The sequence below is a fragment of the Magnolia sinica genome, chromosome 5 (genome assembly GCF_029962835.1).
Source record: "Magnolia sinica isolate HGM2019 chromosome 5, MsV1, whole genome shotgun sequence".
NCBI classification, from domain to species: Eukaryota; Viridiplantae; Streptophyta; class Magnoliopsida; order Magnoliales; family Magnoliaceae; genus Magnolia; species Magnolia sinica.
Window position 1 is genome coordinate 20,706,908 of NC_080577.1, and position 14,550 is coordinate 20,721,457.

The 14,550-nt window shown below is 39.6% G+C and overlaps 1 protein-coding gene across 1 annotated transcript in view; it reads right to left on the bottom strand.

Annotated features, from left to right (window-relative positions):
- The window catches only part of LOC131245699 (myosin-6-like), a 57,200-nt gene that overhangs the window by 16,570 nt on the left and 26,080 nt on the right, over positions 1–14,550 (bottom strand). Inside the window, exons 16-29 of the mRNA XM_058245321.1 lie at positions 14,298–14,468; positions 14,077–14,208; positions 13,866–13,975; positions 13,714–13,774; positions 12,388–12,565; positions 12,041–12,246; positions 11,716–11,835; positions 10,979–11,077; positions 9,506–9,718; positions 9,210–9,349; positions 8,168–8,282; positions 8,023–8,070; positions 7,860–7,940; positions 7,567–7,737 (exon numbers count right to left, since the gene is read on the bottom strand). Of these exons, the coding sequence (XP_058101304.1) occupies positions 7,567–7,737; positions 7,860–7,940; positions 8,023–8,070; positions 8,168–8,282; positions 9,210–9,349; positions 9,506–9,718; positions 10,979–11,077; positions 11,716–11,835; positions 12,041–12,246; positions 12,388–12,565; positions 13,714–13,774; positions 13,866–13,975; positions 14,077–14,208; positions 14,298–14,468 (1,845 nt within the window). The remainder of the gene's footprint in view (positions 1–7,566; positions 7,738–7,859; positions 7,941–8,022; positions 8,071–8,167; positions 8,283–9,209; positions 9,350–9,505; positions 9,719–10,978; positions 11,078–11,715; positions 11,836–12,040; positions 12,247–12,387; positions 12,566–13,713; positions 13,775–13,865; positions 13,976–14,076; positions 14,209–14,297; positions 14,469–14,550) is intronic.

A 14,550-nucleotide genomic window follows, 5' to 3' on the forward strand; every position in this document is an offset into this window, starting at 1 on the left:
TATACTGAAGAAAGCCGCGATCATATGCCTTTTCAAGATCCAATTTGCATAGGAGACCATGTAATTTAGATTTCTGTCCAGAATCCAAGCTTTCAAAAGCGATAAGAGCACTATCCACTATCTGACGACCCGGGATGAAGGCACTTTGGTTATCAGATATGAGAGATCCAATCACCCCTTTTAGATGAGACGCCAACACCTTAGCTAGAATCTTATAAGGGCCTCCTAAAAGACTGATCGGCCTGAAATCCTTTAGGGATTCAGGCCATTGAACTTTAGGAATCAAAGCAACGAAAGATGCCCCGAGATCCTTTGATAACCTTCCTCTAACATACAATTCGTCCATGAATTCCATCACGTCACCCTTTAAAGTATCCCAAAAAGTTTGAAAAAAAGACCATCAGAAAGCCATATGGGCCAGGGGCTTTGTCCCCTCCCAACGCATCTACGGCTCCTTTCACCTCAAGAATAGAGAACGGGGATTCGATCGCACTAGCATCCACCTCGGAAAGCCAATCCACATGCAAGTGATCTAGTTTGGGTCTCTTCCATCCTTCTCCCTGGAGAAGATTACTAAAGTAGCGTATGGCCTCAGCTGATATGCTATGCTTGTCTTCCAATCAAACCCCATCAACTACTATGCTTCTAATCTTGTTAAATCTCACCCGGGCGCTAGCAATGCAATGAAAAATTTTGGTATTTTTGTCGCCATCTTTCAATACAGTGAAAAGGCGCTATATAATCTTTTGGATGATCACCAAAAGAAACACCTATAGATCTCCCAACGTGGCCCATTGCGTCCCTGATCCATTTTTTCTTTTGAATAGTATCAATCAACTTTGTCCTCTGTTCCGCTTCATTTGCACTCCCCTGATGTCCCATCCCCGTCTCGCCAAAGGATGTGCTCGCTCTGATCTGCAATGGTTCCACCTCCATAACTCCCTACTCCGGGATCTGCGTGGAAGAGATCTGTTATGACCTAATCCGCCATTGGAACTAAAGGAGAAGAGGAGCGAGGTGAGGAGAAAGCGGAGGAAGCTGCAATTTGGAGTTCTAGGGCAAAAATTCAACATCGGAGACATTGGACGCACCCCTATCGGAGGAAGGGATACCATCCATCTGCAGGGGAAGATAACACAAATCCTTCGCACTCGGGCGCAAGCCTAACACGGACGGGGAAATGAACCGTTGGATCCGATGTGCATCGTCGACACTTGGCACGAGAGGAGAGTTGGAATCAGTCAGGATTGGGATAATCTGATGATCGGATGGATTCTCCTCATCAAAAGAACGGGCCGGATCGAAAATAGGTAGGGTCGGAGAGTCCAAAGCAAATGCCTCGATAATAGTCAAGGTGTCCCGTATCCATTACGATACAGCCGTATCGGTCGATACGTAACGGTAACGGCCGACACCTCTCTCTCCCGTCTTTTTCATTTAAAATCGGAAGCGGATTGACTGGTGTACCACACACCAGTATAGCTGTTGTAGGTACGTGTTATGCTAAGACGAGTGCTGACACTCCTCGAGCTCCTAGTTGTACGAACGGTTCAAAGGAGATCAAAGTTACATGGGCTCCACGGTGATGTATTTATTATATCTACACCTTTCATCTATTTTTAAATATCATTTTAGAGCATTACCCAAAAAATGAATCGTATCCAAAGATTGTTTGGACCACACCAAAAATAGCAGCGGAGATGATGATTTTCACCGTTAAACAATTCGTAGGCCCACCATAACATTTACTTTCCATCCAATCTATTCATAAGGTCAAAGACCTGAATGAAGAGGAAAAACAAATTTCATATTGATCCAAAAGCTCTGTGATCCCAAAAAGGGTTTCAATGGTAGACGTTCAATCCCCCACTACTTTTTGCAGTGTGGACCACTTGATAATTAGATCTGTATTATTTTTCGTGTCAAGCCTTAAGACGATCTCGTCAAATGAATGGACGGTTTAGATATAACACATACCTCATGATCAGACCCACAGGACTTACTGATGTCAATACACATAGGTACACCAGGCTTTCAAAGAAATCGGACTCTCTGGAGTTACGCAGCACGCTTTTGTACACGTGCCGCGTGGCCCCACCATAATGTATATATTTGATCCATGGCGTCCATCCATTTTGCCATATCATTTTAGGTCATGATCCAAAAAATTAGTAAGATCCAAATCTCAGGTGGACTACACTATAGGAAACAGTGGTTATAGAATGCTCACCATTAAAAATTTCTTAGGGTCCACTGTAATGTTTATTTTTTATCTAACCTGCTAATTGGGTCACATTAACGTGGATGAAGGGAAAACACACATGTCAGCTTGATTTAAAACTTTTGTAGCCCCCAATAAATTTTTAATGGTGGACGTTTAATTATTGTTGTTTCTTATAGTGTGGTCCACCTGAGCTTTGGATCCGCCTCATTTTTGGGCTCATGCCCTAAAATTATTTGGCAAAATGGATGGACGGTGTGGATATAACACATTCATCACAGGTGGGGCCCAAAAAACTTTGACACTCGTGTGCTACACTTCACAATTTGGGTCTCGCCTAATTCGGGCCCTTAAAAAATTGTACACGAGACATGTATTAGCTTAAAATTTACCAATTAAATTATGGACTGTAAATGCTAACTCACAATGCCAAAATCAAATTGTTTGAATAGTTTTAATTATTAATGTGGACACTTACTTTTTAAAATAGTGCCTTTTGATTTTTTTTCATGATTCACTATCCAATAAATGTCCACCAATCCATAAGTGGGATAATGCCAATAAATTGCATGAATTTGAGGCTGATTTGGGGTATGGATTGGTCCTCCAAGTCAACCCCAAATTGGCAACGCCATCTACCTGAATTTAATTTCATTTTTTGAAAGATTATTGGGAGAAATGACATCAAATTGTTAAGTATATAAATTAGATATTTATAAAATTAAATACATGAATTTTGTAGTCAAATTCAAGTTATCTGGTTCATAAATTCTTCAGACAGTCCGATACAACTTCTCACCAAAGAGTGGACCCTTACACCACCATAAACATGTTCCAATTTATAAATGAATGCATATTTAGAATGCTTAGAATATTCCGGATTTAATCCATATTTTTTCATATTTTTTTAGTTAAAAAAAAATAAAAATAAAAAATTGCACCGTTACGAACCGTTACGCCCCTGTATCGTCGTTACACCCCCGTATCCATATCGATATCGGAGGGCACCATTACACCAACCGATACTAATACAGGATACCTTCATAATAGTAGCTACTAAGCCGACTAAAAGCTTCCGAGCCTCTCGTTCGGATCCTCCAGGGTCTTCGAAGCTGCCAAATGTAGCACCAGGGTTATCGGTCTGACACGATTGTAAGTTCGATGCATAAGGAAATTGATGGCGTCGTTCCATCTCGGTTACCGTGTGCGGTGAGGATTGAAGCCCTTTTGACATGGCACCAGAGAGAATACGTGTTGAACGATCGCAGCAAGGGTTGACGACCTCTCCTCTATCACCAGTAGGCGCTCAACACGTCTCCATGACTACGTTCCATGCTCCTCGGTAGCTTGGAGCTTCTACTCCATCTTCAGAAATCCCTACCAACTCCGCATCTAATGGAGATGCCAGATTCCCCTTCTGCCTCCAGAAATCGCCCCATCTAGGAATGGGAGAATCCTTTTCCTCCCGTTGGACCAAAAGGAGAAGCTCTCTATCTTCCGCCATCCCCTAGATGTGAGGTAGAAGGAGCTCTCCTTTCCTCCGCCTAACTCTGACCCTGATAACACCCATCTCCTCTGCAAGTTTTGTTTTGGAATCAAGTTCGATGAACTGACCTAATCGAGCTACGACTGCTAGGAAGAACTCATCATACCAAAGTTCCAGGGGGACCGCCCAGATCAGCAACCAGACGTCTTCCATCCCAAACAAAGAAAACTCCTCCCATTTCAGAATCTTGATGATCGGCCCATCTTTATGGATTGCTCCCGCCATGATCAGGCAATCTAGGTTAATACCTAAGCCCGATTCGATCTAAAGCTCGTTATAATTGATGGGTTTGATGTTGTAAGTCTCCTACGACAATCTGCAACATTCATCCAACCATTTCCTAATTTGCTCTATCGACGCTCCATCTTTTGCAATCGCCACCCCCGAGTCTTGAAGGGCTCTTTTTGAATGGTTGAAGGAAACAGGGTTAATATGAATCCAGGTATTGTTCCCTTTGGAGGTACCCTCATCACTCTTTTGCCTTTCTTCTTCACCTATATCTGTTTTGCTAGCCTGCGGTTCCAATCGCGTGGCTTTCGATTTGAGTAACACCTTGAAGGAAGCGTATCGCCACTATTTGGAGAACTTTGTTCCCCTCGTGATCGGAACCGTAGCTGATAAGATTCTGCCTTCTGGAGAGACTCCTCTTTCATCACTCATCCTCCTGTTTTGTTCTTCAACTCCGGTTCGAATCTAGATCTTTGAACCAACAGTTTAACGCCACCGAATCCTTCACCGTGCAACATCTGGACCGCCCTACTAAGTTCTTCCTCCGAACTCATCCTAACAAGGGAAAAACCTTTGAGTTTCACTATCACCCTATTCCTAGGCAAAACGACATCCATTACCGCTCTAGCTCGACCAAAGACCCTAGAGAAGTTAATGGAAAGCTAGCCTTCTGGGAATCCCTTAACGAATAGAGTAGGAAACGCAGAGACATCCCTCCCTCTATTTAGATTAACCCTTTCTCTCTTCAACCTCTCTTAACTATTTGCTAGGTCGTTCCTTCCTCTCTCTCCATCCTCTCTTTCCCCTGTTCCGTCATTCCAATCATCTCGTCACAGTACACGCCATTCCGATCATTGTTCCGCCATTCCGATCCCGCCGTTCCGATCACTGTTCCGCCATTCTGTCTCATCAAGCTCGATCTTCGAGAAGAGAAAATTAGAGTATGTGTTGCTATTGGACTGGTTGCACGTTGTATTTCCTTCAGTGGAAGAAAGGGATGTTATGGTGTGGGTGAAAGAGAAGTTTGGTCGGTTTTTAGTATCTCTCTCTTATCTCATCCTTACATCACATTCCACTACAACCTCCACTAACTCTCTCCTCCCTCCACCTCACCATGTATGCATAGAGTTTAAGCATATAGGCTTTGGTTGTGGATGTTTCATGATGTAAATTTGATACTCTTCCTCCTATCTTGCCCTTTGTCTCCCCTTTGGTATAAGGCATTCTATACAAGTACCATCACGACTAGTGTGAATCTCGAGAAAGGAAAATCTCACAGTTTAAGAATATGAATTGGAAAGATTGAGATTGCGAAGGGATCTTCTCTAAGAAAGAAGAGCAAACCATAGGTACGAACTAAGAGAATAGGCAGAGGTATGCAAATAAAAATAGAAAAACAAGTATTGTTGATGGTGACATTCTTTTTGTACTCATGTATTGTTTGCTTTTTATATATTATATTTATTTTATTTTATTTTTTGTGAATAGTATTGTTGATAGTGACATTAGACTGATAAATACACCTCTCCTGCGTAAATGGGTAAGGGATCGTTTGGGAGCTTGTAAATGGAGTAAATAGGAAATGGAAATGAAATCTAAATATTTTATTTGGATGGGAGTAAATGGGAGGAATTGGAATGCATTGGAATTTTTCACTATATTCACAGGAACATATGTGATATCCCAAATCGGCTTTAATATCTCAAATTAGTGTACATATGTGATATTTAACAGAATGATTGTAATAAGCCCATTTAAATATATACTTTAACCAAAAAGGAGAAAATTTTAAGCCTCAGGTGGTCCGCAAACACAAGGATCACAAACAAGCTACTTGTCAATGCCTTTTAACTGGCCATCTAGATGGTCAACCTTTGGACGGTTTGGATCATTCTATTGTTGTGAATTTAGTGATGTTAGCCAATGATTGAATTGTTTCGGAGTATCATTAGCATGCCATGTGTATGGCGGACATGTGCATAGCACCACCTCTGTTTACTCGTGCGACTCTCCAACGGAGCTCAAAAAGGCATTTCACACCATTTACTTCCAAATCTTTTCTCGTAGGGAGGATTTCATTTACATGCCCATTTACTCCCATTTCATTTCATTTACATGCATTTACTTCCATCCAAACACACCTCAAATACCACTTACTTCCATTTACTCCCAATTCCCCCCATTTATCTCCATATACTCACATCCAAACAGCCCCTAAGGCAAATTGGAGAGATACGTACTTGAAGAAAGGTGATGGTAGCTAAAATGAGATATGGGTAATGGTTGGATGTAGAAGCTCTAATCCATTATGATTAATTTGTAAGGCTAAATGAGTGTAGGAAGAGAACTATGGGTAGGGCATAGGGACTAGGGAGAAGAATAGGTTTTATGAGATCCGGGCGGAGGATAAGTTCATTGTTTCCAGGCCTCTATAAGACGCTTCTGAGTAGAGAGACAGATGTTGGAGACTGTTTAGTAACAGTTGGGTGTAGTTTAGGCTGGAATCTAATGACTAGGAGGAACCTTGAGGATGATGCAATAGGTTTAATGAATCGTTTAGGTGGTTACATGCAGTAAGTACCAATAGGAATGGTATTGATCAAAAAGACTGTTGGTGTAACACCATCAAGTTGCATGTTTCAGGTCATTTTCAAGCTCATACATGAGGAGGCACTTCCTCACCTCGTGCCAAGGTATGGGAACCTACTTGAGTTGACCTCTCATTCTGCGGCCTTGATAGATAAGATACTTATCTCTAATAATCTTAGAATAGAGAGATCCATTTGGCAAACGTGTTTTCATGTTTAGGACTCAGTGAATCGTATATTCAAATCTTCATCCATTGTATGATGACAATATGATTTCAGAGCTTCTTCCTGAAGCTTTCTCGAATTAATTGGGTGTCTCCAGCAAGGTTAGAAGAGTTCAATGGGTAGATGGGAGACCCATTCAATGATACCGAACATGTCCTTTGGGGAATAAGTCATTACACAGAGATGAGGTCCCAACACCTTCAAGGCTAACTGAGAGAAATCAAATCCCTCATTGCACATTAGGCTTTGTAAATGGAGGGCCAGTTTTTTTTTTCATATTTCTTTCTTTTTTGTCTGCGCAAGAGGATAGTTACTAAAAATGATGTGCAAAACCTTTGACTAGTAACACTGAGCTCAATTTTGATAGGAACCATGTAGGTATTTTAGAAGTGGAGCGAAGACAAATTTCAGACCTATTGGTTTTGTAGATTCAGATGAAACCAACTAAAAGCTCTAATAGGTCCAAAGAATTTTCACGGTCCTTGCCGATTCACCTCATCATTGAGGGAGGGAATTAATGCATTTCTCAGCAAATTTGAAAGCAATCAGAGACTACTGTGCACAATAAATGACATTTAGGATTATCCAATGCGCTAGGGTTTGAATGAGAGGATAATGCCATAGTCATATACCATAGTAGTAACTGTTTAGATTGTTACATATCAGATGATATTATGCCCTTAGCTGGATTGTTTTCAATTTCTAAGCGACAAATTTGGTCATCGAAAAAACAAGATGCTTAACAAACATCTATTTACCTCAATTGCAGAACCAATCATCTGAATAAGACGATCAAAAACACTTGTCTTTTCAGCTTCAAATGACCTCCAATGAAGAAGACATTTGTATATGGTAAATGCTGCAACTGGCTTTCCTTGGCTGAACCCAATATTTTGACTCACACATTTGATAAGAGCATCAACACTCTCCTGTGACAAAGAAGATCACTCAGGTTAGATGAATTAATTTAGACTCCACTTGGAAATGGAAGCGTGACGGGCAAAGATAAATGACACTGATTAGATGCATTTCAAGGCCAGTATGAATATACATGTTGTCTTTCAATATGGAATCTCCTGAGCTTGTTTTCGGATTCTGGATCATCCTTTTTAGCAGACGTATAATTTAGCTCCTGCACAAATAGGTCATCCTTAAGACCCTACACATAAAAATAATTAGGTAATATAAAAAGTAAATTTAGCACTTGAACATACAGTTTTGGCTTTAAGCTCTTCAGTCTCATGGTGACCATTCTCCATATTCTGCAAGTAAAGAAACATTTCATATATATAAATAAATAAATAAACCCAAGAATAATATATAAAGGAAAAAATTGCATTTTCACAGAAAGCAGCGCACCTTAGGTCTTGGAATTTCTAAATGCTCTGACATGCGTTTTACAGGTGTATTCAACAAGGCCTGCTGCCGGAGAATTTGATCCTCAGATTCCATGTCAGAGAGCTTTTCTTCAAGTCTGAGATTAAAATATAAACAAGTATTTTTCATAAAACAAAGACTACCAATGAAATTAGAATAGTTTTCACAAGTTAATTGAGGCAGGGGTAATGAAAAATCCCAGTAAACTTGTCATGACGAACTAGTAGAATTCATATAAGGGGATGTTTGTTTTCTTATTTACAATTGGAAATAGAAGTAAATAAATAATCATTATTTTCCATGTGAAATACATGGCTGCCGACCATACACAGTGACCTTTGATTTGACTTGACACTAATACCAAGGAAAACATTTAAAATTTTGTGGGGCACACCATGATATGTGTATGATCCAAGCCATCCATTCATTTTAACAACTCGTTTTAGGGCATGAACCCAAAATCGAGGCAAATTCAAAGTGCAAGTGGACCACAACACAAGAAACAGGGGGATTAAGCACCCACCATTAAAAACTTCTTATGGGCCATAGAAGTTTTGCATCAAGCTTGTATTTGTGTTTTCCCTTCATCTGTGTCTGTGTGATCATATGGTCAGGTTGGATCACAGATACACATCAGTGTGGGACCCACGAATGGCTTCACATTTCAATGATGGATGTCAATGATATGCAGTGTGGTCCACTTGAGCTTATAATCTGCCGAATTTTTTTTGGCACAAGCCCTAAAATGATCTGATAAAATAGATAGATGGTGTGGATCGATCACATACTTCATGGTAGGACCCACAAATTTCACTCACTCATTTCCACCCGCTTTTTTCAAAAAGTAAATTCCGAAAATCGATTTGTAATTACCCTCTCTATTTCCCCTCTTCCAAACAATGGGAATAGGTTATAATTACCAATTTACCACCATTTACAGCGGTAAATAGGAAAACAAACAGGCCCTAAATTTGCAGTTTAATCATGGCTTTGCTAACATGAGTAGGTGAGAGACTAGAAGAACCTCTGCATTGTGGTCTTCAACTGAATTATTTTTGACTCTGCCTCCACAGCTTGCTTCAGTCTTTCTTCACTAAGTTTGTGTGTTTCTTCGTATCTTCTTTCAGCTTGGTCAATCTTCTTTTCCAGTGAACTCACCATAGCCTATAATCATCAGCAGGTGAGCATGTGAAAGTAGAAACAAAAAGCTACATTCCCTAAGGGAATTTTGCACAAAGTAGTTTGAAATGCTTTGTTATTCAACAGAAGAGGACAGCATCATCAAGCAGAATTTACATCCTCAACTTCTGCACATCTCACCTTGAGTTTTTCATTTTCAACAGTAAGCTTCTCCATCATTGCAGTATCGATAACTGGGACCTCTTGTATGACAGGAACTTGCTCTGCTGCCTTTTTTGCAGACTCTTGCTCCTTTATCAGCATTGCTTTGGTTTCTTTGAATTGAAGCTCCATCTCATGTAAAGCAGATTGCAGTTTTGCATTTTCCTGAGTTTTGGCTTCCTCAACGTCCGCCTACACAAAGACATGAGAAGCACCAGTTGACACAAAAGACTATACAAAAAATGCAACACGATTCCATACTTGCACGCAGTATTCAATGTATCAGATGTATCAGCCAATATCTATCACAAGTCAGTAATACGTAACCATTCCAAAATATGGAAATTCCCATGTATCAATGAAAATATCACCAATACTTGCTAATATATCCATATTTGAGATATTTCACAAATATCATGAGATGTTTGCAACATTTGGCCGATACATGGTTGATATTTTGACTAAATCAACAAATATCAGTGAAAACAAAATATAATGTTACACACACACATACACACATATATTCCTTAATTAGAAAGGGAAAGAAAAAAAAAACACAGTTTTTTGCCCAAATTTTTCCGGGATTTGCTATGAGCTGTGTTTTAACAATTCCACTTGAATTGCTTCGCATCAAAACACAAATTTGGTGGAGAAACCACAATCGGAGAGGGATTATGGATCATAGTTTTGTCTGAAAGTGGATTGCTTTGCCCCCCTAAGCAATGGAAAACTACTTTGCAGTTCTTTTTCATTTTCCTAAAGTTTCCCTTAAGAGTATGATACATTATGTGATGCGCGCAATATTTGGCAATGTTGCCACGATACTCCTGTATACCACAGGCGCAATACCAATACCCCAGAAACTGCTTGCACAACCTGTCTTGAAACTCCCAAACCACTCATAAACTTGATAACAGGCTGCTCAACTCACCAGTGAGGCCTAAAAGCCAAGAATAGGCCCACCACTAACAAACTCAGTGTGCAACCGGTGCACTTTGTGAGTGCTCATGGTTCCCAAGCTATGATACCATGCATAAGGCTTAACAACATTTTCAAGTCTGACTAGGAATCTTGAGAAAGCTGACAAACCTTCTTTTTCTTCTTCTAAGTCTTTTTTTAAGAAGAAGAATAAGAAGGTCAATGCTAATATGTTGAAAGTTAAACAGCTACCAAGAGAACGGGATATGAAAGCTCTGATTCATGGAAGAAATGTCAAAACCTTTCCATAGAAGTCTTATATTACAATTAAAAACCAATATAGGACAATTTTCTAATCAAATAGCATATCCTTCATGAGCCAATGTGACTGGATTATGATGCTACTATATTGCTGGTACATAGACGTGGACTACAGGTGGCTAATTAGATATACTTATATATTGTCAAATACTCAAAATGCAGTTTACAACCCAAAAAATGATGCAGAGAAATACATAACTTACAAAAACTTACCCTCATGCGTTTTTCCAGCTGGAGCCTCCATGTAAGCTCTTCAACTTGCTTTTCCAACTTATTTTTGGCGGCTTGGAGAGCACCAGTTTCCTTCGCCGCCTAGAGAAATAGACAGAGCAATAAACGATACATCGAATTTTAAATTGATACCAGGCAAACAGAAAACCGAAGGAAACAAAAACAAAAAATAAATAAAAACCTCCAAACAGGATATGAAGTTTATTGTTCTAGAACAGTATCACCAACTGGCAGAAGAAGATACAACCAACATAGGAAGTGGTCAACATTTTTTTCTGGTGGGTAAATTGGACTCGAAACCAAGACCTCAAGGTTGAAGAGATTGAGAGCTTAAAACTAGTAACCTATTTTGTGGAAAAGCTGCTGAGACAGTTTTGAGCCCATGAGCTTGACAAAATTACTCTTCATAAATCATGCACACAAGCACAGTATTCTAGATGAAACTTTAGTTTTGACAAAACTAGTAAGCCTTTTTTTTCTTCTCCAAGACTAAAGTTTCATTTCTTTTTCTTTTTCACAAAACTTTAGGGACTTGTCAGAGTCCATACTGAAAGATTACCAACGGTGGGTTTGTCAAAATTAACAAGGTAAGCAGATGATCTCGAAGCATGTGAAAATTTCTTAGTCTACTGCCCATATGAATAAACAACTTGAAGAGTACAAAAGGACACTGCATCTTCTCCCTTGTAGATTAAAAAAATTAAATTAAATATGTTTACCATCTTCAGATTCCGTAGCTCTCTTCTAGCAACTTTTCCTCTCCAGGCACATTGTGTGGTGATTGCCGCCTTCTTTGTCCTCAGATAATGTAAGCGAGCCAGGTATTGGCGGCAATGACTCTGGAATAAAGAATTAAAAATGTTCATAATCCAGGATGAAAAAGAAATAGAAAGGATTAAAAACCCCAGTCAAACACAATACTAGAATGGTGTTTCCTTTGACATATTTGTCATCACAGCATCATGGAAATATAATAGAAGATTGTTGGATCATGAATACTCTCTTAGATCTATAGTCATGAATTTGAACAAAAAATCATCTTACCTGGATCATAATTGCAGCTCTCGTCTGCCGCCTGAAGTTAAGTTCATTACGAGCAGCCATACCACGCAAACCAGATTGAATAGTAACAGCTGAAGAAAGAATGTTTTTATGGGCTTTCCTCGCAAGATACATTCGCAAATCCTTTTGGATTCTCAGACAGGCAGCTTCTCTTCGCATGCTTTCATAAAGTTGCCGTGTAAGTTGTGCTGAAATGAGCATAATATAAAATTAAATACAGCTCAAAACCGGTATAGAATAAAGAATGCTAATCCTATCCATTGAGGTATATCAAAAATTCCAAACAAAAGACCTCCGCATATTAAGGTACTATTAACAGTATGTAATACCTCTGCATATAGCTTGAATCTGTATTGCTGACCGTCGCAATGAGATATACGTTCTGCGAGCCAAGTACGAACGGACTTTCCTTTGGATGATGGCAGCTGATCTACCTAAAACTTCACTTCTGCGGGCATCCAGTTCTGCCATCTGACCAGCCCTAAGAAACACCTTTGTTTTACCTATCTGCAAGTTTAAACTGGAAAGAGTTAGAACACTTCTCCAGAGCATGTATCAGGAGGTGTAATTGAAGCATATGCAAAGCTAGCACAATATCATCATCATCATCCAAGCCTTATCCAACTAATTGGGGTCGGATACATGAATCTTCTTCTGTCAGATTCATGTTGGAAGTTATGGCAAAAGTTCGATGCCGGCTGTCAACCAGATGCAACCTTCCTCCTTTATCCAGGCTGGGGTCTGGCAATGAGGGCATAAAACTCCCACAGGCACGATGTAATTGATTCTTACATTGGTCGATTACAATCAAGCGCTATCTAATAGTCTAGTACACAGGTTGATTGCAGTCAACAAGTTGATTAAAATCAAGCACATCCGAGTAAAATTCAATAATTGATATATATATATATATACACACACACACACACACACACACACAATGGAAAAAGTTCACTAAAAATTATTAGTCTAAGGAGTTAGCATTTTCTCCTCCTCCTCCTCCTTTTGGAAAGGAAACGATGATTTTATTTAAAGAGTAGGCACGGGATAGTGCAAAAACTACAATCCAACCAAAAAAAGAAAAATTACAATCCTTCAGAACATTTATACAAGTGGTCCAATCCACTAACAAAGGAGCAAATTGTAGAAGGAGCGAACTGAGAAGCAATCCGAACCAGAGGTCCGCATCCCCCCTCACCAGGGAGCAAAGATGGATGCAACCCAGAAGCAAAACAAACTCAGCTTCCTCGTCAGGGAGGTTCCTACAGCACATTACAGACCAAGTCACTAGACCTCCACTGAAACAGAAGCACCTAGCTAACAGAATACTATAATCTGGAGAGAGGCACGCTAGCCTTGGAAATGCATCCTGTAAAGGGGTTTCCCCAATCCACACATCCTCCCATTAAGTGAATCTTCTTAATTGAAAATGGATATTTGATAAATGAAATTTTAATTAATATGGAAGAAAAATAATTGTCGCAATAGGGGCAGATCTTGCAGAATAGTAAGAGAGAGTCCAGACACTCAGCCAACTCATTAACCTGGTGCAAAACATGACTAAAGATAACATCTGAACCAATGGGCAAACAGGATTGTTCAGGAAACAAATTGTGAGTAAGATCTCATCTCATGTCAATTGATCGTATATATACCTGATAGCCCTTGAGATCAACCTTCTCAAGCAACCTCTTGCAAGCAGCAACCTCATCACAGCTACCATAAAATGTTAGTGCATAAATAAGTCAGTACCTTCATCATAAGGAAACAAAATTTTCCTTAAATATTTGAAAAATGCTCAAGCTACCTCCCATCCAAAATATCAGGAGCAAGGATGCCAAAACGGTCTATGAATTCACAGAAAGTTCGTCGAGTAGGATATCCAGCACAGCTTATCCTAATTGCTTCCATGACTCCCTGAAATTCAGCAATAAATCAGTCTTGAACATGAATAACTGCAGTTCAGATTTATTACAAAAAACCATAAATGAATAATTAAGAAGTTTAATGCTTTTTACCCCACACCGGAGCTGCTGTAGAACATTGATATTCTCAAAAATTGCTGGTTTAAGAAGATTATTGGGTTTTACGCAGCGAATGTAGTGTGGCTCAGTGGCACTGAGAGTTTCTAACAGAGCTTGCAGTTGTTGCTGTATAAATAAGAAAGAGTTTCATAACTCAAGGGGCAAAAAGAACCAGTAGACGATGTATATCAAATAGAGAAATAACACTAGCATACCTTGAAACGTGAGCCTATCGATGAAAACTTTGATGATTTGGATGATTCCTCAGTTAGGGGAGGAAACAGACCTGAAACAAAGGAACATTTTGAAGCGCACAAGAGTGATTGATGCTCGGCAACAACATAATCTTTGTTCTTGTCAAGGAACAAGTCTGTCTGATAAGTGACCTGCAAAATGAATTAAATTTTTGCATGAGCATTGCATCCTACGATTCTGATGGGACTGCACACAGTCATGCATAATGGCTAC